Source organism: Myodes glareolus, chromosome 2, assembly GCF_982192425.1.
Source record: "Myodes glareolus chromosome 2, mMyoGla1.1, whole genome shotgun sequence".
Taxonomy (NCBI): Eukaryota; Metazoa; Chordata; class Mammalia; order Rodentia; family Cricetidae; genus Myodes; species Myodes glareolus.
The window spans coordinates 128,291,766-128,317,614 of NC_142027.1; the positions used below are offsets into that span (position 1 = coordinate 128,291,766).

At 41.6% G+C, this 25,849-nt stretch overlaps 1 protein-coding gene and 1 pseudogene across 17 annotated transcripts in view; both read right to left on the bottom strand.

Annotated features, from left to right (window-relative positions):
- The window catches only part of Ep400 (E1A binding protein p400), a 103,779-nt gene that overhangs the window by 48,213 nt on the left and 29,717 nt on the right, over positions 1-25,849 (bottom strand). For all 17 annotated transcript variants that reach the window (XM_048450923.3, XM_085680991.2, XM_085680973.2 and 14 more), the window contains 14 exons: positions 25,037-25,222; positions 22,284-22,424; positions 21,674-21,752; positions 20,157-20,206; positions 19,591-19,648; positions 17,279-17,368; positions 14,890-14,997; positions 13,703-13,893; positions 13,334-13,511; positions 6,949-7,085; positions 4,891-5,060; positions 4,273-4,447; positions 4,030-4,166; positions 968-1,154 (listed from right to left, as the gene is read on the bottom strand). In XM_048450923.3, the coding sequence (XP_048306880.3) occupies positions 968-1,154; positions 4,030-4,166; positions 4,273-4,447; positions 4,891-5,060; positions 6,949-7,085; positions 13,334-13,511; positions 13,703-13,893; positions 14,890-14,997; positions 17,279-17,368; positions 19,591-19,648; positions 20,157-20,206; positions 21,674-21,752; positions 22,284-22,424; positions 25,037-25,222 (1,887 nt within the window). The remainder of the gene's footprint in view (positions 1-967; positions 1,155-4,029; positions 4,167-4,272; positions 4,448-4,890; positions 5,061-6,948; positions 7,086-13,333; positions 13,512-13,702; positions 13,894-14,889; positions 14,998-17,278; positions 17,369-19,590; positions 19,649-20,156; positions 20,207-21,673; positions 21,753-22,283; positions 22,425-25,036; positions 25,223-25,849) is intronic.
- LOC125411283 (U6 spliceosomal RNA) lies at positions 23,289-23,381 on the bottom strand (annotated as a pseudogene).

The window sequence follows — 25,849 nt, forward strand, 5'->3', positions numbered from 1 at the left end:
TGGGTTAAATTAACATGTAAGAGTTAGCCAATAAGAAGCTATAGCTAATGGGCCAAGCAGTGATTTAAATAATATAGTTTCTGTGTGATTACTTTGGGGCTGAGCAGCCAAGAACTAACAAGGGGCCTTCTAATGCATCTAACACATCAGATTTATGGCCCTGGCCCTGGCCCTGGCCCTGGCAAGAGAAAGTATCCTGCTTTCCACAGCACCACTAATGTATATTTCTTGGAACTTGAGATAACAAGAAAGCAGCAATACATTGAGGAGGATGAAAGACAAACAAAAAGAGGGTCATGAAAGCCCCCACACTGCTAGGGCAAATCAAGTGGTTCAGCTGGCAGTTCTTTGAAGAAGTAGATGGAAAGGCTATGTAAGCCAGGAGCTCGACCTGAAGTGGACTCACAAGAACAATGAAATCCAAACTGTAGGAATGTTCTCATCAGCAATAGCAAGAGATGAAAATCATCCGATGAAAGAACAAACAAAATGTGGCCTTTCACAACAGAATGTTACCCAGCCCTTAAAACGAATGGTATTCTGACATACTGCAATGAGGATGAACCTTGAAAATAGACTAAGTGTGAAAGAATCCAGATAAAATTCTATGAGCTATGCAAAGCCAAATAAGTCCACAGACAGAAACTAGACAGAAAGAGCTAGGACAGTGGTTCTCAACCTGTGTGTATCCTGAACGATCCTTTCACAGATGTCACATAAGACCCCTGGAGAAACAGATATTTACATTACGATTCATAACAGTAGCAAAATTACAGGTATGAAGTAGCAACAAAAATAATTTTATGGTTGGGGATCACCACAACTTGAGACACTGTACTAAAGGGTCACAACATTAGTAAGGTTGAGAGAAGAAGGGTTGGAAAGAAATCCATATAACCATGAGGATTTTTATCTAGAAAGTAAGTACTAGAAGTCCTGCACTACTTTTCTAAATCCCCTCTCTTACCTTCCAGAATTCTCTCTCCAGAACTCTGAGAATTAGAGAGGCTGACCGATACTGTAGAGAGCCTGCTGCATAGGAGGAGCCTGGGACCCGTGGCTCTACCAGCCCAGGATGGTTACAGATCCGCTGTAGCCGTGTCAAGACACTCAAGACACTGATAAAGTGTCCACTCTTCAGAGCTTCCTGGGTCCTGCTCATAGAGAAGAGGTAAGAGTTCAGTGTCAAGGGCAAATGTATGTTCATCATTCAGTCTCATCATCAGTTACTTCCTTAATTTCAGAAACATAGGAACTAACAAGATTTCCCAAGACAGTGAATTAGTCATATTGCACATTCAAGTCTACATTCCTACACAGGTCTCTACTGAGTCACTCCAGAGAGCCAGAGACAAAGGGTTAGTACAAGCCAAATCTCAAGGAAGACTGTTCCTATATAAAAGGACCATGTTTCAATAATATCACGATCGTTTATCCTGAGGAGTAGAAGCACTCAAGATAAGGATTGATATGTAAAAAGAACCATTAAGTCAGAAGGTGGGATCAGAATACCCCAGAAAGCACATCCCCTGGTCCTGTGAGGAGAGTGCACAGATGAGAAGGTAAGCAGGCTACAAGCCAAACCCTGCTGCAGTATCAGACAGAGATCTACAAGGCACACCAGGATCCGGGAGCTGCAGTATGAAATCGAGCTCTTGAACAAGGAAGGAGGCTCCGAAGTCAGGTAGTGAAGAATGGCATTTGGAGAGCTTGAGAGAGGGATGCAGAACCACAGTGATATGACTGCAGGCTCCAAACCCAAGCAACTTATCAAAAAGGTGTCTAGAAAGAACTGGGATCAGGAGGTAGCCTGAGCCCCTCATGAGAAGTGCTAGTCTTAGTTACTCAGGGAACAACTCAGGTATACAACAGAGAACAGTGGGAATCCTGAGAAACACTGCCAGAAGGGGATTTCACAGTAAACCTAGCTTGGACAACAGGAAAGCCAGACACAGCCAGCCCTGAGTCGTGTGATGAAAGTCTCTGTACAGTGCTAGGCACAAAACCAGAATAATAAACAAGACAGACTATCCATCTAGCTTAAAAGAATAGAAGTGAAATGTGATATTTTAAAACAGTTGCCAAGTTTGGCATTGAGTGGGTTAGGACTGGGATCTACGTCCCTGAGTCTAAGAATGATAGATGTTTCCAGAAAAAGGACAGGTTTGGGGGGGGGGGGTGCACATGTGCAGACAGGAGCAGAAATGAAGCTGCCTCAGAAAGCCAGAAGCCACGAGAGAACCAGAATGTGTCTGATTCAGTGTTTCTATGCATCTGGACAGTGTAATATAGAAATGAGGGCCTACCTCAGGTTTTTGTCTGGCAGTCTGAGCACCTAATTGGATCCAGAAACCTGGTTCCCCAGTGCAAAAATGGGACCAAGATGCACAAAGGCTTAACACACTAGCCCTTGAATTGTGGCTCAGAGAGAAGGAAGGAAACAAGGAAAAGTCTCACTGTTATTCTCTTCAGAGCAGGTATCACAGAACCAGAAAAAGATCATTTAGACAGATGTTCTAGATTCAATGCTATCACCTCTTACACTTTCACAAAAGATGACATCACTCCCAAACACAAGCACCTCACTATCCAGCTGGAACAGTCACACATCAACCTAAATTCCCTGAACAATGATTTGCTAGAACTCCTAATGGAGGACAATCTAAGTCATTTAAGGGTAACTGAGCCATATTTCCCCTGCCTGCTGGCACCTGATCTCCACAGAAGCTCCACCCCCTTCCCATAAAATTAGCTCTCACTAGCTAGAACTAGCGTATCACTAAGGTCAACAAAAGAAAATGTTAATATCTTGCTGAAAAATCAACATGGACAAGTATTTTCTGCTCAAGTAGCTTACAGTGTTTGGGAGGTTGATCACAATGAATGCTTTGAGCGAGCATTCACTGCTCCTCTTCAGCATTAGGATGATAAGCTGAGTGTCTCATTACTAATATAGGCTGGGAAACAGCCTATAAATGAGCAGCCATTCACTCGGTCCCAAAATTTCCAGTAAGCCTTTTAAACATGGTGCAGCAATGTCAAATCATTTCTTGAAGGCATTAAGGGGAGCCACAGGCAATTCCAACTTTAGACATTTATTACTTTTTCTTAGAGACTCATATATACCCTGTGCTCAGCAAACAAAAAGTGGCAGGAGGCTGACCAGATTCTACTTGCCCATCATGAATGGGCCTTGTGCCCCACTGCCTTCCTGGTACAGCCTACACCATCTCTGGCCACAGCTAAGGCCTCCATCTACAGCTAAGGTAAGTGTATACAAGACAGCTTTGAGTATGCCTTAACCACAGCACCATGTTCCTACCCAGAGTGGAAAACTTGTGAGTCAGGTGAGTGAGACTAGCCTGATGGATATGGACTAGGTCCACATATGAGAGACTGCTAACATGTGAGGTCATAATAAATACACATGTGACTCTTCTCAGCTACTCTGAGTCGAGAGAGTACTGTTTAAATCCTGAGAACTCCAAGTCTAAAATTAAAATCCATTTGAACTTTGTTTCCACAGTTCCTGAATTTGTTTTAGACATAAGACACCAGAGAGCACAAAAGAAAGAATCAAAGCAGCCATGGAGAGGATTCAGATAATACAAGTTGAGCCCACTAAATGACATATAGGGCTACCAGGCAAGAGTTGGGAGATGACCTATTTAGGTCACAGAATGCTATAACATGACATGGAAACTATGCCCTTGTTACCTTCCAGAGAGACCATACTGACCCGGTAGAGCAGTGGCTACTTTTAAAGAGTAAGCTGGTCAACCAGTTGAGTTCACACTAACCACCAAAGCTTATGTAACGAGCAGCAGGCAGCAGAACAGACATCAAACTACACAAATGGCAGGTGTGAAGATAAAGCGTATCTAAAGGCAGAATAAGCAGGAATGTTAAGAGGGGATGTTCTAGAGATGGCGGAGCTCCTGGTTGACTCAATTATAGGCACACTAACTGAGGCAACAGGGTGCATCTGCTTTTCATTGCTGAGGGGCAGGTGGGCAAAGCAGCACTTACCTAGGCTGTAGGATGACATCCTCGTATAAGGCCTTCTGCCGACTGGAAAGGCGGCACTTCAGAACATGCTCATACTTCCTGGTCAGCTGTTTCTCCACATCTCTCTTTGTTCTCCTCAAAATAAATGGCTGTGTGACCTGAAGAAAATAATAACCATTTTCTCCCCAAATAATGCCTTGGTACATTTAGCAGAAGGCAAATATGCTTTAAATGAGTCAACTGTAGTTACCGAAACAAACATACCCTGTGTAATCTTATGACCATTTTGTGATAGTAATCCTGGTTTTCCTCATTGGGAGCTTTCAGAGGGAAGCTCAGGTAAGGCCTGGAGATCCCAGGAATGAGAAAGTGTACCATGGTCCAGAGCTCCAGGAAAGTGTTATGCAGAGGCACATCGATCAGAAGCAGGCGCTGCTGGCTACAAACAAAACGGAACAATGTTTGAACTCTGAAACACACAATGAGGCTACATAACTCTTCTCCTTGGCAATGTGTGGGGAAAGTGAAGACAGCAACTATACATATGCCTTCAGGAATGGACAGGCACAGTAGGACACACAGCACTTGGAGAAAGGGGTGGGGTCAGAGGCAGGCAGACTTCTAAATGCAAAGGCCAGCTTGGTTTACATATAGAGTCCAGGCTAACCACAACATTATAGTAAGACCCTGTCTCAAAGGAAAGGACTGAACAAAGGGACTCTGTGTGTCTTAGGTCCAACATGCTATGACAAAGAAGATGGAAATTTCTTTTCACTGAATTATTAATATACATATGCAATGATTCAAGTTTAAGAATCTTTAGGTAAGAACAAAGAACACTTGGAGATTTGGAAAGGACAGAACACTTGAGTGAGGTCAGACCTCTGCAGCTTGAAGATGGCTTCCCAGTGCCGCTCAGTCATGCCCTTCACACGCTGCATTTCATCAATGACAAGGCATTTCCAGTGCACCCTTGAGAAGGCAGTGTAGCCCCTGAAGAACTGCTTATAGGACGTGATGCAGATGTGGAAGCTGTTGGGCTCAGTCCACTCCTGCAATACAGAAAGATGCCCCTGTCTTCCCTGAAACCATCTGAAGAGCACTGCTGGGCAATCATACTCAGACAAGCTACACACATCACCAGCAATCCGACCTAGTCTTAACAACAACTACACAAAAACAAGTTCAAGACATTCTTCTCTGTTCTTCTAGAACCTTTCATTGACAAATTAGGCTGCTTTAAAAGGCACAAGAAATTTTCACTGGGAAAACAGATTACCACAGACAATCCTGGTTTTTATAGTGTATAATCTAAACAAGGAAGTTAAGAAATGCAGATGTTACATTGCAACTAACTGCAACAAGATATTTAAAGCAAATGTAGAATGGACTATGGTCTAATGCATCCCCTCTAAAACTATGGTGAACTGGATTCCCACTGTGGCAATATTAAGAGTTGGACCTTCTCAGTGCCTAAGTATAAATCAGCGCTTTATGAAAAGGTAGCAAAGATCCAAGTGAAACCATTCTGCATTTCTGCCTTCCCCCAAGCAAGCACACAACAAGAAAAGTGTCATCTTAGATGATGAAAACAAGGCTTTGCCAGATGTCAAACCTATCTGAAACTTAGCCTTAAGACTTCCAATCTCTAGAACTTCAAGCAATACATTTCTACTCTTTATAATTATCTTCTCTGTGGTGTTTTTGGAGGGGGTTGTTTTGCTTTGTATTTTTAACAGCAGGAGAAAAAGACCAAGACAGATTGTAAAAGAGGAAATGTACCTAAAGACCCACACTTAATAAATTTTACTTGACGTAGTATCTTAATCCTGAGCCAAAATTTCAAATGATGGAAACTGATCTATACACATTCACTTGGGTCCTGGTACTATTAAGTACTGGGGCCCAAAGGAAACTTCTATCTGTCACAAATATTCCTGTGAGTAATCCACAGAAACTATTAAGAACTCAGGAGACCTCACACACTCCATTAAGCTTGTGAAAAATAGCACAGTCTTGAGGCAGGAAGCACTGCACTCTCTTTCCAGACAAGAACTCATTTCTGAACTATTTTCCTTACATTACTGGGAACTGAACTCAGTCCACACATGCCAAGAAAGCACTCTACTACCTAAGCAGGCCAGAAGGCAAATGGGGCCTAAAGTCTAAGCAGCTTTCACCCAGGCAACTGGGTGTCCACCGTGTCCTCTATGTTTCTAAGGACTCAAATTCTAGAACCACATATATATTTGGTAGCTTACAAATAAATAGTATTGGGGTTGAAGAGATGGCTCAGAGGTTAAGAGCACTGGCTACTTTTCCAGAGGTCCTGAGTTCAATTCCCAGCAACCACATGGTGGCTCACAACCATCTATAATAAGATCTGGTGCTCTCTTCTGGTCTGCAGTGCAGGTGTACAGGCAGGTAGAACACTGTATAATAAATAAACATGAAAAAAATGTCAATGATACAAATAATCTCATTAAGCAGCATGTAAAGTACTCACATGGCTGAAGTAGGAAGATCGAATGGTTGAAGGCAGCCTGAGCTACATAAGGAGATTCTACGTTAAGAAAAATTAAGATGTCTAGCTTTATTTCAAGCTTAATTATTATTGTGGGACATGTGTGAGGTATGTCTATGTACGCATGTGTGCACCATAACACACATGTAGGGGTCAGAGGACAACTTTATGGAGTTGGTTTTCTCTTTTAAACCTTCAGACAACTTTTAACAATCAAAATTAGGTTGTCAGACTTGTACGACAAGTGCTTTTATCTGTTGTGCCACCTCTTCATCCACTGTATATCGTATTTAAAAGATGCTTGGCTAAGGGTGTTCACTGGCACACCTCTTGTCTAGAATATGTGAAATTTGGGTAGATCCCCAGCAATGCAATATAAACTAAGAGAGAGGGTGGTGGAGGTGGGGTGACAGTACCTGTCTCTTTGCTTTGAGTTCTCTGTGGCTGCCAACATAAGAAAGAGTTTTGAGGCCAGGACACCAACGTTTCAACTCTAGTTCCCACTTGAGTATGTTACAACTCCTCATGACAACAAGATGAGGGCCCCAATTACCTATAAAATATAAAAAAAGAAAAAAGAAGATATGTGAGATCCAAGTACCTAAGGCTGAGTTTGACTAGAAGCTTATTAAGTATGTGGCCCATGGGGGAAAGTGAATACCAAGGAAACAAAAACTATCCTCCAGCATAGATACACTGCCCAGAATAGGGGCAGGTGTATCCCTGCTGCACTATGACAGGGGACAGGCTCTCCAGAAACGCTGCTGAAAAGGAAAAAAAAGGATCCACTGATAACCATATGAACTTTTATCATGAGCCAGAAAAAACTCTTGTCTGTTCCAGGTGTGGTGGTGCATGCCTTTAATCCCAGCAAAGGCAGGCAGAGTTTTATGAGTTCTAGGTCAGGCAAAACTAGACAGTGAGACCTTATCTTAAAAAACAAACTACTAACAACAAAAAAGAACTTCTGTCTATGGCAAAAAACAACCCAAAACAAGAAAGCTCCTGACTTGGGACCTCAGACCCTGATTAAACCTTCCCAGTAGCAAATGACCTGCAGTTCAGACAGACAGGCACCTCCTTAGGCACTTCTAGGTAGAGAAAAATCCAACTGACCCAGTGATCAAACTTAGTCTGAAAACAGCATTTTATAAGTCAGAAGGTGTAACCCAGAAAACAAACTTCACTTTCTGTGTCATAAATGAAATGAATACAATTGAGGGTCAAAGACAGAAACAGCTGATTCTAAGGTAACGCTACACTTCACTTATCTGTGGCCACTGCTGAAGCATCCCTGCTGATTCTGGAAAGAAAGTGTTCAAGAGAAAACCACCATTTCAACAGACATTTCAGAGAAAAAAAACTTATCAGAAGTCAATAAACATTTTTTTTTCCTTTTGGTGGTTAGTGCTAAGGATCAAGGCAGGATCTATCTAAACAACAGGTCAAAGAGATGGCTCTTGTAGAGAACCTAAGATTGATTCCCAGTACATACAATCAGGCGGCTCCAGGAAGAGCTAACACCTCTAGCCTTGATAGGTACCCATACACAAACACACATACCTACACACAGACACCCATACACATAGTTTAAAAATTAAAATTCAATCTTTAAACTCTAAATATACAACCTTACAAGTAAGGAAACATGACCAAACCCAAAATGGCTTTCTCTCCAAAAAGTAAAATAGGATTAAAAACCTAGAGTGGGAGAGCACTGCTGTTCTTGCACAGGACCTAGGTTTGGGTCCCAGCACCCACAAGGCAGCTCATAGATCATTTTAACTCCAGTTCCAGGGGAGTCAATGCCTCGTCTGGCCTCTATGGGCACCAGGCATCCATGTCCCATATAGACATTCATATACGTAAAACATATTTAAAAAATTAGTAATGAGTAGAACTAAGCATGTGGAACACTAGAAAGGCCTTGCCTAGCACACACGAGACCCTGAATTCAATCCCCAGCATGGATGGATGGATGGATGGATGGATGGATGGATGGATGGATGGAAGGAAGGAAGGAAGGAAGGAAGGAAGGAAGGAAGGAAGGAAGGAAGGAAGGAAGAAGTTGGAAAGGTGACTAAGAGGACACGCTGTTCTTGCAGAGAACCAGAGTTCCGTTCCTACTTCCCATGTCAGGTGGCTCACAACCACTTGCAACTCCAGTTCCAAGGGATCCAACACTCTTTTCTGGTCTTCAAACACAGAGACACATAACAATAAGTCTTTAAGAAGAAAAAAGGCCCAGGCAATGGTGGCAAACACCTTTAATTCCAGCACTCGGAAGCAGGAGGATCTCTGTGAATGCGAGTCTAGTCTGGTCTACAGAGTGAGTTCCAGTGCGCACACCTCCTTTAATCCTAGCACTCTGGAGGCAGATCTCTGAGTTTGAGGTCAGCCTGGTCTACAAACTGAGTTCCAGAACAGCCAAGGCTACAAAGAGAAACCCTGTCTCGAAAAGCAAACAAAGAGGGAGGGAGGGAGGGAGGGAGGCAGGGAGGGAGGGAGGCAGGGAAGGAGGGAGGCAGGGAAGGAGGGAGGAAGGGAGGGAGGGAGGGAGGACGGATGGAAGGTGAGGGCCAGAGAGACGGCTCAGAGGTTAGGAGCACTGGGTGCTCTTCCAGAGTTCCTGAATTCAATTCCCAATAACCATATGGTGGCTCACTACCATCCATAATGAGATCTTGTGTCCCCTTCCGGCCTGCAAGCATACAGACAGACAGAATACTCTGTGTGTGTGTGTGTGTGTTTGTGTGTGCATTAAATAAAAAAATCTTAAAACAAAAAGAAAAAAGGTAAATTCAATGTATAATATAAGCTTATATCAAAATGTCCTTATGTAACAATACCATGTACAATGAATTTCGTCCCTGTCCTATCCTATCCGTCTGTCCACCCCCCACCGACAGTCTCACTCTGGCTGACCTGAAACTTGCCATATAAACCAGTATGGCCTTGAACCATACTCACAGATATCAGCCTATCTCTGTCCTAAGTGCTAGGATTAAACACATGTACACCACAACATCCAGAATAATGAAAATTTCTGAAAGTATTTAAAAAAAAAAAACAAGCTAAACAACCTGATGCAACCCCTTTCTTGGAAAAGGAAATGTGGCAGTGGCCATGCATATAAAAGCTAGACAAGACACCAGGTTATCACATAGTCACTACCAAGGGAAGAAAATAGGAAGGCTACATTTTTTCTTGTTTTTCAAATTGCAATTATGTAACTATCTATTTATAGGGACTGGCAACAGACAGGGATGTGTGTACCTGCCACAGCAAGTATAAGGAGGTGAGAGGACAACTTGCAGAAGTCAGTTCTCTCTCTACTAGTGAGTCTGGGTGATTGAACTCAGGTCTTCTTTACATTTCATTTAAAGCAGGTGTACCTACCCCACTGAGTCATCTCCAGTTCTATTCTTTAAAAAAGAAAACAATAAATTCTTATCTTGTGTGCATTTCTCAGCATTTCCAAACTACAATTTCAAGTAATCAACACTATAGCTCGGTGTGGTTCACACCTTTAATCCCAGTGCTCAGAAAGCAGAGGCCTGTGGATCTGAGTTCAAGGCTGGCCCAGTCAACGAAACTAGTTCTGGAATAGTCAGGGCTACACACTGTCTCAAAAAACAGCCCCCCCCCCAAAAAATCAATCAGTAAATTAGTAAACACTATTTGTAAGACAAGGAGGGACCCATCAGACATTAATTTGGGCTAGAAAGATGGAAGACTATAGAACAGCAGGAAAGGCCCCAAGCAAGAAGCAGCTACTCTTTTTTTTTTTTCCCCAGGGGCAAGGCAGAGCAAGGAGTGGTAAGTTCAGCTGGCTCCTCCTCCTACACGTCCTTCTGAGCCAAGCCACACCACCCTTTGTACACCAAACTTCATATAGCCTACCCTTCTGACATCAGCAGCTATTAGCAAAGTGGACAATCCCTCCCAACCTAGGCCTGTAATGACGCTATCCTCTGGCTGAAACAGTCACATCTACACAAAGACCTCCACCCTTCTTCCATATGGACATTTACCACCTTTCCAACCATACCTATCCACTGCACTATCTCTGAGTGTACCACTGCATTCCAGTCCCACACCCATGGCTCTAGTTCCCTGGTTCCCTCACATACAGTGTGATGGACTTCCTTGTCCTGCCTAAAACTCCTGCAGATTCACCTACTCATTCCCTCACAACTAACAATATGAACACTCCTACTTTAGAAAGACAATCACTTCTAACTACGTAGTACCATAGTAAAATTCAAAATTTTAATAACACACAGTTAATCATTGCCTTAAATGTTAACTGTGAAATTCAAGAAATAAAGAATTCATAAATTGTAATTTGCACAGCATTCTAAGCATATTCTGAGAAATGGGGCAATCCCTTTGTCTATTCTATCCACACTGTACATGCCACCTGCTCAATAGCACCTGGTAGAAACACTGGTTATTAGATCCCTGGTAATGGTACAGCAGGGCTTGTTCAATTGACACTTAGTAACAGTCCTAATGAGGAAGAATAGTGAAGATGGCACTTTGAGCATGCCAAAAAGACGCTTTTATATGCTTACTTTCAGTTAAGTTCTGAACTTCAAATGAAACATAGTATGATTCAGGATTTCAGCACCCACTGGGGTATTAGAACATGTCTCCTGAAGATAGGGTAGACTTTTAAATATAGTAAAACATTTAATATCCTTTCCCCTTAAACAATAAAATAAAAAGACAGAGTGCTTTTTTCCTATCTTGAATCAACAACTATATATGTGCATCTACTTTAAAATACTACATTTAAGCCATGGTGATATCAGCTGGGCATGGTGGTACATGCCTTTCATACCAGCACTTGAGGCAGAGACAAATGGTGAGGGTACTTGCCACTGAGCCTGCAGACCTAAATTCAATCTCTGGGTCCCACATGGTAGAAGCAGAGAACCAACCCTACAAGCTGTCCTCTGATCTTGACAAAGGGCTGCATATGGACATATATGGACATACACATAAAGAAAGAGAGGAGAGGGAGGGAGGGAGAATGGATGAATGGATGAATGGATGGACGGACGGACTGTGGGCCTGAGAGGCGGCTTAGCAGTGAACAGCTCTTCCAAGGACCTGAATTTGGTTCTCAGTGCCCACATCATACGACTCACAACTACCTCTGCAATGTTCCCGTGGGCAACAGTATCCACAGGGCATACATTCACACAGACAAACACACATAGACAAAAATAAATAAGAATAAAAACTGATTATATAATTAAACTTTTTAATACAAAGGGCAAATAACAATAAAAGCCCAATACAAGGATGATAAGTCAGGTCAATTTTTCCTGCAACATGGCAAGGACCTACTCTGATTCTGCAATGGAATAATGGAAGAAACAATATACTCCAAAGGGTAGAAAGAGCAACTTTACAAGAAAAGGTACCATGAGATTGTGTTCCGGCTCATAGTGTTCTTCTAAATAGTTAGTTCCTGGGCTGGAGAGATGGCTCAGCGGTTAAGAGCATTGCCTGCTCTTCCAAAGGTCCTGAGTTCAATTCCCAGCAACCACATGGTGGCTCACTACCATCTGTAATGAGGTCTGGTGCCCTCTTCTGGTCTTCAGGCATACACACAGACAGAATATTATATACATAATAAATAAATAAATAAATAAATAAATAAATAAATAAATAAATAAATAAATAAACAAACAAACAAACAAACATATTTTTTAAAAAAAGTTAGTTCCTACAGCATCAGGCCCCCTCAGGCACAGAGCCAAGCACTGGCCCAAGGCAAGCTACAGGGCAGCTGATAGAGAGTTTGACCCTAAAGATTAAGACACGGGGCTACCTGAAGGCATGCATGGTCATGCTAGTTGGGCAGCCCAGACCCTCTGGGTAACCACACCACTCCCTAAGGGATCCAAGAAACACTTCAGAAATGTGTTCCAATAGAGAGAAAAGAGGTTAGATGAGTGAGCACCCTACAACTCCATGAAAATGTGAGCAAAGAAGAGTACTGTAAGCCACACAACCAACTGTTCCCAACTAGGGAAATAGAAAAATGGGCTCAGTCTATAAAATACTGGCTGAGCAACTAGAAAAATATAAATTCAGATCCCCAGTGCCCACATAAAAGCCAGTTGTGATAGCACATGTCTGTAACTCTAGGGAAGTGAGAAAGGGATGCCCAAAACTCACTGGCTAGGTGGTCTAACCAATGGCAACTTTCAGGTTAAATGAGATCCAGCCTCAGAAAATAAGATGGACATCAATAGAAGAAAATACTCATCCTTCCACCCCAACCTCCTACTGCCAGGCAACCTCTGGGAACAACACACACAGGGGGAAGCTTGACTAGCCTAGATGCAACATGGAAGCCATTCTGCTGTCTACACACTAGGGTAACAGCTGCAGTCATTTGGGCACTGGGGATCTGAATTTATATTTTCCTACTTGCTCAGAAACAGACTGTGGGTGCTGCATTTTGAATAAGCATTAAAATTCCTTTATTCAATGATAACTGTGAATGAGTTTTTGTTTCTTCATGTAAAAAGTATTTGTTTTCTATTTGGGTGGACAGTTTCACTATGCTTCCAAGTTGATCTCAAACTCCTGGACTCAAGCAATCCTCTAGCTTTGACCTCCTGAGTGCTAGTACTAAAGGACTGCACCACCACTCCTGACTTTCTGAGAGTAGTTTGAGTGTTTTACCTGCCTCAGGGAAGAGGAGAGGAGCAGAGAGGCTGAAGAAGTCTTCTCCCTCAGATCCAACACTCTGCTGGTGGAAAACTGAGAGACTCTTACCTTCATTACAGGCAAGGTGAGCAAAGAAAGCAATGATCTGTACAGTTTTCCCAAGCCCAGCTTCATCAGCTAATATGCCATTGAGATTCTTCCGGTATAGCTTGGCCAACCAGTCAAGGCCTATCTTCTGATAGTCTCGGAGAGCACCATACAGCAAAGATGGAGCACTAAACTTCACCTATAGTGACAGACAGACCAGTTAAAGAATGACTAAGCAATTAGTACATCTTCTCAGAGCCTATATCCAGAGGCTGTATAACACACCTATACCTATACAGTCCCAAATGATTTACAGAACAGAAGAACAGCAATTATCTTTTCTAGCAATTTTCTATGGAGCCTGTTGGGAGGCAGAAAAGATTTCCTCACCGCAGTTGTGATGCGGGCACTGCCCTTAGGGAGGACAGCTTCCGCCACAGCAGTAACTTCTGTGATGTCCTTGGTGTTAGATTTTCCAATGCTCATTCTCTCTGCAGCTTTAAACTGATCCATGATGAAGAGTGAGTCAATGAGAACTGAGTCCCTCCGGCTCTCCCTGTCACCAGGACAGTCTTCCACATCTAGAACAACAATGAAACAGAACTAGGACTGCTGTGGGTTTTAGGAGCCTAACCATAGAAAAAACGGGGGAAGAGGGGGTAGGAAGGAATGAACAACAAAAAAGAATATAGAATAATTGATACATTCTTTTCATTGCAATCCATTTTATACAACCACAATAACATGAATAATTCTTAGGAAACATCACAATCAACTATATCTGGGACTCAAAGCATAATCTGCCCCAACAGCCTGGTGTTCAGGAAATGTCTGTTGATTGGGAGCCAATAACATGGACAGACAAGTATCTGAGGTTTAATGATCTCCCTTCTACTACTATCAAAAAAAGAGGAAAAATTAGGAACATCAGCCAAGTTTGAGAACAAGGAAGAAGTCTTTGTCTCTGACCCTAGGTCTTGCTGCAGAAGGGGACTGTGAAAGGTCCTGAGTTCTACAGGAGACCCTCTAACAACTGACACATGTCCTCACATCTTATATCTACCTAATAAAAGCATAAGAATTAGAATGAGAAATGGACAAGCTATGAGTCCATGTATTCTGTGTATCTGTCTGGAATGCCTAATAAGTAAAACCAACCACTAAAAGCCTTCAAGTTAATAAGCAAGCACAGCAGAGTCCAGAAAAACAGGAAAATGCTTAGGTTCATAAACCAAAACACACATCTAGAAAAAATATTTCTACATCATCCACAGTTTACCCAGTGCTCTGGCAAAGATGGGAAGTTAATAAGTAAAAACCTCAGAGTTTAAAGCTTATTCAATTGGAAAACTGCATATAAAATATACTTCTTTTTTTTCTTGGCTCAAATTCACTTGTTCTTTGTTTACAGTTACATCACAGGTTTTATCCTATCCAAAGTCCAAAGTTCCTGCCATAATTAACATAAACTGAAGAACCTGTTCTTGGGTCAAATACTTCCAATTTCTTACATCTTATTTTACATATTTATTTTGGCTTTCATTTTAAACCTCAATTCTTTAACACTAAAAACATACCCTCTTCCCCGCTTGACTCTTCATGATCAGGTTCAGGCTGCGGCCACTGAAAATTTGGCAAAAAGGCACCTTCATACAATTTCATCAAATCAATTAAGGGCAATTCAGCTGGAAAGGATGGCAGAGAGAAACAAGATCATTTTATAACAACTGCCACTTAGCTGTAAAGGGAAAAAAAGGCACTCAGAAAGGTAGAGCAAAAAGACTGGAGAGGTAGCATGTCACATACACTCCTCTTCCTAAAACAGCTGATATAGGCTAGCATGGCTTATCCAAAATGCCTAAAACTAGACATATTCTTATCTCTTCATTTTCTGGATTGGAGACTATCTATAACTTGTCAACTGAGCACACATATGAAAATCTACTATCAAAAATACTCTGATTTGAAACTTCAGAACACCATTTCTTGACTACTCAAAAAGTTTTAGATTTGGCCAGACAGTGGTGGCACACACCTTTAATCCCAGAACTCAGGAGGCAGATCTCTATGAGTTCGAGGTCAGCCTGGTCTATAGAGTTCCAGACAAGACAGGCTCCAAAGCTACACAGAGAAACGCTGTCTTAAAAACCCAGGAAAAAAAAATAAAGTTTTGGATTTTAAAGCATTTTTGAATTCTGGATTTTTAGATTAGGAATTTATAACCTGCAAATTCTAAAAGCACATTTCTTTTCTCTGAAAACTAAGATGGATGCCCATAACTAATACAGAGTCTAAATATTTTTTTTAGTTAAATTTATTGGTATTAACATTTTTAGATTTTTTTTTTTTTGGTTTTGTTCTGGTTTTTTTTTTGTTTTGTTTTGTTTTGAGACAGGGTTTCTCTCTGTAGCTTTAGAGACTGTCTAAGAACTCACTCTGTAGGCCAGGCTGGCCCCCAACTCACATATCCACCTGCCTCTGCCTCCTAAGGGATTAAAGGCACATGTCACCATGACCGGCAACAAATATGAACTTTTTTTAATTAAAAGTTTTATTTTTTAAATCAGACACTATTGAAAGCCACTCTCATGACCAAAGTATAATTTATGTCCCCTGGGGTAGAGAAAAGGCTCAGCAGTTAAGAGTACTTCATGCTCAGAGTACAGAGCCTCAGTTCCTAGTATCTACCTCAGACAGATCCAGAATTCCAGCCTCAGAAGATTCAATGCCTCTCTGGTCCCTGAACTCATGCACACACTCACATGCAGACACACATATAAACATAATTAAAAATAATAAAAACAAAACAAGAATTTGTATCCAGAATATATAAGGAACTCAGTAAGTCAAATAAGTAAGAAGAAAACTTAGCAGTCAAATGAGACATGAGAAAACGTACTTCACTGTCAGAGAATTACTCCTCTAAGCCACCAGGGGACTCTATCTTCACCACCAGCTCCAAGGCTGATATCAGTACAGCATGCAGCTCGGCACAGACATGATTCTGCAGGCTGACCTGAGCCTACTTAGAGACATATGTGTACAAACACCACAGAACAGAATGCCAACAACAGTACTGCTGGAATCAAAGTAACTGAAGACATATTTATGTGTGAAACAGTGTGTAGAGTTAAGGTGTTAAACAGCAATATCCAACAATGTATCTGAAACTACTGGACAGGAAGAGCAAGTCACACCGTACAAAACCACTGTGAAGGAATTCTGTTTCTGTCTCAACAGTGGCTAGGGAGACTCACAAAGGTGGGAGAGGAGAGTTCAGAAAGTGAATCACAAAAAGTCTAGGTCAGCTATGATCACCAGGACAGAATTCAACACCAGAGATAGGTTTCCTTGAATTTGGCAGCACTATGCTATTGCAAAATATTTGTTCAACTATGCAATGATGTGTTGCATTTGTTTAACTATGTAAAGATGTGCTGCATTTGTTTATGCTGCAGAATATTTATTTAACATGTAAAGATGTGTTGCTATTTTACCTTGCCTGTATAAGGTTGGTCTAATAAAAAACTTGAACAGCCAATAGTGAGGGAAGAGGTATGGGTGGAACTTCCAGGCAGGGAGAGTAAGGAGGAAGAGGAACTAGGTTGGGGAAAGAAAGAAAAAAGACGACAAGGAGATGCCAGACACCAGACAGACATGGAGGAAACAGTAGCAGGACATACAGAATGAAAGAAAGGTGAAAAGTTCAATGGCAAAACAGATGAAGAGAAACAGGTTAGTTAAGTTAAAAGAGCTAGTGTGACAAGCCTAAACTAAGGCCGAGCATTCACAATTAATAGTAAGTCTCCGTGTCTTTATTTGGGAGTGGGCTGGCGGTCCAAAGAAAATGATAACTACACTATGGCCCATGTACGGCTGTCATTTGTATCTGACATTATTTTCAAATGCTCCTGTGTCTATTTAATATTTAATGAAAGTATTTTCAGTAAGATAGTGACAGCCTACCTTCTTTGGCCAGATTACAAAGTTCTGTGTGGTGGTCTACTAGCCCTTCATGTGCTTCCTCCTCTTCGATGGTCTCTTCTTCATCTTCCACTAAAATGGTTATCATCAGAGGTCAGGGACATGCAAAACTTCACTTGAAGTTCTCAACAACACTAAATATTATTAGGCTTCAAAACTGTTTTATAGTTATTAAAGAAACTGAATATAAATACTTAAAATTTTCAGATTGATTCCAGAAAACCACTGTTAAACAAGCAACAAATGGGAAATGTTTTCCCTTTCACTTCAGTCTGTTGCTTCAATATGCAATAGACCTCACACTAGCTCAGAATGCTGATAAAGTTCCCACCCAGTACAGAGCCCACCGCAGAAAAACTACAAGCATACTTCCTGGGATGCATGCTTTCTAGGAACTCATCACTGCCTACTACAAGAAGGGCAACAACCCAGATCAAATGTGTGCCCTCCCGTAGCAATCCTGTGCTTCAAAAGCCATTAACTGAGAACAGCTATACTCTTCAACCCTAAACTCTCAGAGGTAAGAGGGCTGGCCAGAAAAGCTGCACCTCCTCAGCAGCAGTTCTTCAGCTGGCTTCTTCTCATCCACATGACCCATCTCTTCCAAAATACATGTGCATATGTGCATACACACACATGCACATACTCTGTCCACTATCTCTACTCCATCCCCAAATTCCTCAGTTGTTCACTATAAAACTTCTACCATTCACCAAAGTTGACAAGGCAAAAGATACCACATCCACAGGACCAGGACACATCTAGTCCTAGAAATGAACAGCCTGGTGCAACCTTACAAGACAAGCTAGACCTATGCTGGAATTTCAATCTGCCACTACTCCTGCCTGAACTTGCTTAACAATGCTTAACTTGCTTAATGAACTGGCTTAGGAGAAAGAATAATGAAAAGGTGTGGTGGCCATGCTGACATCACAACTGAGGACAGCCTGGGACTAAGTAAGGCTGTACCAAACACAGAATTTAAGGTGACAACATTGTCAGATATTTATCAAGCAAAACAGTTCCTAATGAGTCTAATTCCCTAAACTGATCCACTACCTAACAAGGGGATACCCCCATATCAGCCAGATAGTCACAATTATAATCTACAAAGAAAATCATCTAAAATCACTAGACATGGCTAGATGCCACCCCAAAACATCTATTCCTCAATGCTTTCTCAGTCATCATATGTACTGCTAGCTGCACTGATGACTGACTATGTCCTAACCTCCCAATATCAGCAGGTAGTCAAGGAGAGGAAGACAAGTACTTAGCCTAAATCCTTCCAAGAGGATTGTTTGGCTGGAGGCACCAGCATTGCTCCTGACCTCTACCTTTCCCAGCTTCAGTGCCAATAGTCAGAGTTGTGTAAGAGAAGATGAACAGGGACCATCTCCCAGGAGAATAGCTAAAAGAAGAGACAGAAGACTAGGACAGAGGAACAAATGGGAGAAACAAGAGCACTTTGAAGAATACCAAGTTGCTATGTGAAAGCAGGGCAATGGAACCCAAGCTCCTACCTCCTGTGGGTCACTGTCACTCATTTCTTTATCTTTTGGTGTGAAACAATCCTGACAGCTACCACACTAATAACCTGCTCAAACTCTCCCAAACAAGAATCAACCCATACTAAAACCTCAAACTGGAAGTTTACACACTGCCAGTCAAGCCAGTTATAGTGCTCCTGAGACCACTGGGACCTCACTCACTCATCTAGCATCTGCTACACACACTGTCATGTGTTTTCTCTAATACCTTATTCCTGCTTCCTTCCTGTTCTTACAACTGGGAGCCAGAATATCTGCAAACAAGTCAGAAGCCATGAACACAGGCTGATCTCAAGTCACTCATACTCATTACATCTGTGTTCTACTCTGAACCAAGTGCCAACATGGTGCTCCTCCCAAAGATCCCAGCCTGGTGACTGTGGTAGGCAGTAAGCATGTCTTCCTTCAACAGGTACATCTCCATTAATGTACTAAGGTCAGAAAAAGACCTGGCCCTGAATCATCTCTGTGTATCCCTAAGGCCCTCCAAATGCACCTGGGTTTCCAGAGATCACAAAATAAGATACCACCAAATTGCTACAGAAACACCCCATATGTCATCTGGAAATACCAAAAGTTATTCTTTTTACTCAAAGACTCCTGGATAAATAAAAAATAAACTTTTAACCAATTTAAAATAATAAGTCCACAGTCAAAGTCAGCATAGCTGAAAATATACAGAATGCACATCCTGCTGGTGATCAAGTCCTAAAGCATCAGGGACTAAAGCAATAGGGAACCAACCTTCATCATCAGTCAAAGATGTGCTAGCTTTTCTTTTCCTTCCAAATAGTCCTAGATCCTGAAACAGAATAAAAATAAAAAATGTGAGATTTAACATCACAGAGAAGATGTCAAGATGGAAGCATCTACTTAACAGATGCCCAATGGACAGCATCAAGGAATTTGGTGGGCAATCATGACATAAACACCAAGGGGAAGAGGAATGGAGATATAGATCCTTAATTACTGTATACAACTGCATCCTCTCAAATTCGCAAATTCATATCCCAAGTGAAACTACAGCTATTTTAAGTGCCACTATATTTTTGTTGTTGTTCTGATTTTCAAAACAGGGTTTCTCTGTGTAGCCCTGGCTGTCCTGGAACTCACTCTGTAGGCCAGGTTGGCATCAAACTCAGAGATCCACCTGTCTCTGCCTCCTGAGTGCTGGGATTAAAGGTGTGCACCACCACTACCCAAGGCCACTGTATTTTCAAAGCAGACTAATTTCATACCCTACTAACTTCTCTAGGAAATATAACAAGCCCACTCTTTGTGTCAGAGAGCAAAAACAACCCTGTACTTACCAGAGCATGTTCTGGTGATGTATCAAATACCTTTAATCTGGACTCTTTCCCTAAAGACACAAGAAATACAGTATTATCACTAAACCTATGGCAGGATGATGCTTTTTACCTCACTAAATACTGTCTACTTATCCAAGCTGAGTCCTATGGCTATCAACAATCAAAGACAGGGAGTACAAATTCCACCACCTCCACCTCCCGTGCACAGTAAACCCATTCCCCTTAGTAACCCAGAACAACTGTTTTCATCTTGTGGTTCCTTTTTTTTTTTTTTTTTTTTTTTTTTTGAGTCAAGGGGTAGCTGAGTTTAGGCTGCCTTCAAATTCACACACCCCTGCCTCTACCTGCTAAGCGCTGGGATTCAAATTAGTGCCATTTTGTCTAGCTCTCAGTTAACAATTCTACAACTTTAGTAATGGCCACTTCTCAGCCTGCTCCCTCACCAAAAAGATAAGAGGTATGAGGGCTCCTGGAACATTCTAAGGACTAGAGAAGACAGTAAGGACCACGCGTGTTGGTGTCTCGCATGTACCTAAGTATTCAATTACTGGGAGAAAACGACTACAGAAATATCCCAGTGGTGCAAAGGCCAACCCAATTCCCAAAGGGCCCTATGTCTGACAGATAAATCAGTTGGTCTCTTTACTGTCCAGAAACAGAACTTCAATTGTGAAAACATTCAGAGTCGACCAACTTTAGGTTACTGACACATAGTAAAAAGAGAAAAGGAGCTGAGATGAAAAACTAAACCATTGCTGGGCCTGGTGGTGTACACTTTGTCATCCCAGCACTCAGGTGCTAGAGAACAATCTTTCCTCCTGAATTTCAGGCCAACAAGGGCTACAGAGTGAGATCCTACCCTCTTCCCCCAACACTCCTTTGTGTATGTGTGTATGTGTGTGTACACAAAATAAAACAAGCAGAACAAATGTATGCACATGCTCTCCTGATCAATGAACTCTCTAGCCAAAACCAGGAAGGTGAACACAATATAAAAACTGCGGCGAAGCCTGTGTGTACATATCCTATAAGTTAAATGCTGGTCCTTACAAATGTTACATGTAGGCCTCAAAAATCTCTATATCTGAGATTCATTAAGACTAGCTTTAAAAGTTTGGCAAGATGGCTCAATGGGCAAAAACACCTACCATCAAGCCTGATAATCTAAGTACAATCCCCAAAACTCATATGATGGAAAACAAACCAAGTCTCACAAATTGTACTTAGACCTCCATAGGCATGTGGTGGCACACATTCACCCATACATATACAAAATAAATAAGTAAATCTTTAAAAATATTTTAAAACTATAGGAGGACCAGAAAGATAGGACAGACAGGTAAATCCCCTTACTGCCAAGCCTGATGGTCTGAGTTTGATCCTTAGGACCCATGTGACAGGAGAGAACCATCTCTAGAAAGTTGTCCTCTGACCTTCACACATGCCATGGTGCACATGTGTCTTCCCCCATCCCACACTAAATAAATAAATGTAATAAAAAAGTTTCAATATCATACCTCTTCTGGAAACTTTCTGTAAATTTAAGGCTTTTTTCCTTTTCTCTTCTAATTCTACTTGTAGTTTTATTTCTACAACCTAAACGTAAAAAAAAAAAAAAAGATGAGTAAATAAGCAAGTCATTATGGATGTAAACTGTACAATTCTGCACATAGCACATTAAACTCACACAAATAGCCAACCTCATTCACAATATTTAAGGAAAAAAACTCAGTTTGGTGCTCTCCTCTTTATTTTGTATCCTAGTCTATCCTACTCAAATTCTCTTAGGTAGTAAAAATCTCAGTTCTTAAAGAAGTGTGTAGATGGGAGTAGGTATCCTGAGATACCTTTCACAGCCACAGCACACCAAGAACTACTTGACAGGCCTTCACTACATTTTCATTTCAAAGCTGCCATAGCTACAAAGGTAAATAAAACAAAGTTGTCAGAACAGGATCATCCTAAACCTCGCAAAAGACTAACAAACAGAGTGGCAAGTGAGCACAAAGCCTCTGGGTGCACACACACGAATGTTGAAGCTCCTGAGACTCTGTCCCCTGGCAAACACCCTCATAGTTTGGACACATTTGATTTTCTTTTTAGATCCTACTAAATTCCAGTATTTACCTGTTCAATGTTTGACCAAAAACATTCTATTTCGCGAGCAGTGGTGGCAGCAATGCGTCTCAGCCTGCTCTGTTCTTCCTTCTGCCCTCTTTCCTCACCAAGTTTCTTTTCCTCATGATGACGGGCTACAGTTCTGACAAGCTGGGGAAGAAAAGTTCAACAGTTTGTTGTACTCAGGCTGGCAAGATGGGTCAGCAAGTAGAGGCACTTGGTACCAAGCTTAACGAGTTAAGATTGATTCCTCAAGAGCCATGTGAAATGGAAGGAAAGACTCAACTCCCAAAAGTTGTTCCCTAACCTCCACATGAACGTGCACACCTATATGAAAAAATAAAGAGTGGGGGGGAACAATAAAAAGAGCTCTATGCTGTGCCAAGAGAAAAGGGAAATAAGGGGGAAAAAATTAAGACTTCTCAGCCTAGCCTAGCCTAGCCCAGCAGTAGTGGAGCACATCTTTAATCCCAGCACTCAGGAAGTAGAGGCATGAAGATCACAATTTCAAGACCACCCTGCTCCACAAAGAGTAACCATACCACAAAAAACAAAGTCACACATAATTCGCTGATAGGTGCCTCCCAGGCTCTTAGGTCTGCTAGATGAAAACACAGCTACAAGCAAATAAATACTGTCACTTTTTTACCTTTTCTAGAAATTTATCTTACTATTTACATCTATTTTTCTCACATATGAAACACTATATGGCACTACACCTTTTTTCCCTGTTTCATGCGATTAATATCTTCACATTCAACAAATACAAAAAACATGCCTAATGGGCCATTGAGTATTTCAATGCATGAATGCAGCTAATGTTCCTACATATGGAAATTGTTGGGTTGAAATAACTCACATTTTCCCTAAACAAAATGATGTTTATTTTCTTATTTTTGAGGTAGGGTTTTGCTGACAAGTTTTTTGGGGTTTTTTTTTTGGGGGGGGGGTGTTTTTTTAACAGTAGAGTAAGTGTCTGCATATGTAGGTAGGTGCATGTGAGTGTTAATGCTCTAAAATATGGGACACTTCGTGAATCTGAGTGTCATTCTTGCACAGGGCCATGATAATCTTCTCTGTATTTTATTATATATGCTACTGAAGCAAGTAATAATTGTTTTTTCTTTTTGGTTTTCGAGATGGTTTCTCTGTGTTTAACAGCCCTGTCTGTCCTGGAACTCACTTTGTAGGTCAGGATGACTCCAAACTCTGCCTTCTGAGTAATGGGATTAAAGGTGTAGATTGTCTAATAGGCAAGGATTTTTTTTAAATTATTTTTATGTGTATGAGTATCTTGCTTGCCTATATATGCAGCGCCTAAGGAGGCAAGAAAACATCAGAACCTCTGGAAATAGATTATAAACAGTTATGAACCACCATGAGGGTGGGTGCTGGAAATCAAACTAGGGTCCTCTGAAAGAGCAATCAGTAATTTTAGTATACCTGAGTTATCAGCACCGAAACTGACTCTTTCTCATTTTTTTGGTTTTTCAAGACAGCATTTCTTTGTAGTTTTAGAGCCTGTCCTGGAACTCACTCTGTAGACCAGGCTGGCCTTGAAGTCACATAGATCCGCCTGCCTCTGCCTCCCTTCCAAGCACTGAGATTAAAGGCTTGCATCACCGCTGCCTGTCTCCTTTTTGTTGTTAAGATGTCTATGTAGATACCTTTTTTTTTTGTTGCTGTTGTTTTTGGCAGGGTCTCAGATTGGTCTCAAATGTACCAATCTGACCAATGTATGAGTCAAAGATGATCTTGAACTTATTCTCCTACCTCCACCCCCCAAGTCTTAAAATTCCAATTACAAGTGTATACCACCACACCTGTGTTATAAATGCTGGCAATCAAACCCAAGAACTTCAGGCATGTTAGACAAACACTCTGCCAAGTGAACTACATCTCAATCTGAAGATTTCAATTTATTTTAGGAGACAAGGTTGTACTATATAGCTCTAGCTGACCTGAAACTCACAAAATAGATCAGGCTGGCTCTGAAGTCACGGAGTTCTACCTGCCTCTGCCTCCCAAGAACAGGGATTAAGGTTGTGACCCACCATATCTGGCTTAAGATTTTACTTTAAAGAATTTTTTTCATGTGCTTGTATGTTTTCCATGAATGTATGTATGTGTACTTGTGTGTGCCTGCTACCCTCAGAGCCAGAGGAAAGTGTCAGAATCCCTAGAACTTGAGTTATAGATGGTTTGGGTACCCATGTGGATGTGGAAACTGAACCCAAGTCCTCTAAAAGAGCAACAAATGCTCTTAACCACTGAACCATCTCTCCAGATCAAGACTCTATTTTTAGATATCATTCTGTGTTCCCAATGAAAATACTCTATGTACTTGCCAGTATCAACTCCAAAAAGTAGGGAGAAAAACTGAGTAACTCATTCAAGAGCACATACCAATAATCACTGTCTACCTCATCTGAGATAGAAAAAGCACTCAACTACAACGACACCAGGCACTAGTGTCTCACCAATACTCTCACGGCTTCCTTGAAAGCTCTCCTTGAAGTTGATGTTTGTTTCTCCCTATCCCAGAGAGAAGGAAGGGTAGATGAAGGCTTAATGTGCAGTGCTGACCCCTCACTAATGCTTATGAATTCTGTGCTGTTCTTCAGCTTACCTACCCTACCCCACCAGCCTGAGTGCTAGGAATAAGGTCATGTGACACCACCATTTCAGGTATGTGCCTGGCTCACTTAAAGCAATTTAAATCTCAACTACTCCAAAAGGCACAAAGCATGTTTCAAACCTACTTTCTTAGCAGCAGCCAACTTCCACCTCCGCTCCTGGGCAAAGTCTGTGGCCATCCACTGCATCTCTTCCAGCAAGTAGTCCCAATGAGATTTAGGGCGCGGAGCCTCTTGAAGCTTTGGCAGCCGCCTTAGGGACCACAAGCCTTCCTTCCTTAAATCTGCTATTCGCTGATGGATCTGGTTTTCCTGTTAGGAACATGGATGTGGGGGGTAAGGGTCAGCATGTAATTAAATGTACTCTGCTAAACCCTACTGTGTCAAGCTTAGGAACTGAAAGAGAGAGACTCAAAGAGGCCACCATTCAAGGTAAGTGTTCACACAGGTTAAGTGGCTCTAGAAGAATACCATAGAGTCAGATTCTCTCGGACACCTTCAAGGAAGCCAAGCAGTAGTGATGCTGCTGTCTCTAAAGAGCAAAATAAAATGGCCCAGATGTAAACTCAGTAGTAAAACAACAACCTAGCATCCCAAGGACCTGGGTTCAAGCCCCCAGAGCCACTAGAAAAAGAAGAAAAAAGTTAGAATGAAACCAAAAGGACTGATGTTTACACCAAAAAATCAAAGTGTGTACAATGGAAACAACAATGCCAGGAATTTGCTTTACAACAACCAGGAAAAAGAAAAAAAAAAATCAATGAAGACTAGCCACAGAGTTGACATCAAACTAGACAAAGAGAAGCACTTAGTTCATGTCAATCAAATGTAATGTGTGCTTCTTTGTTGGGTCCCTAGAGGACAGGTCTTCGCACCCCCACTTGATCTGTTTTGCATTCTTGTGGTTGGTTGAAAACAGGAACAAAAACGGAACAATCT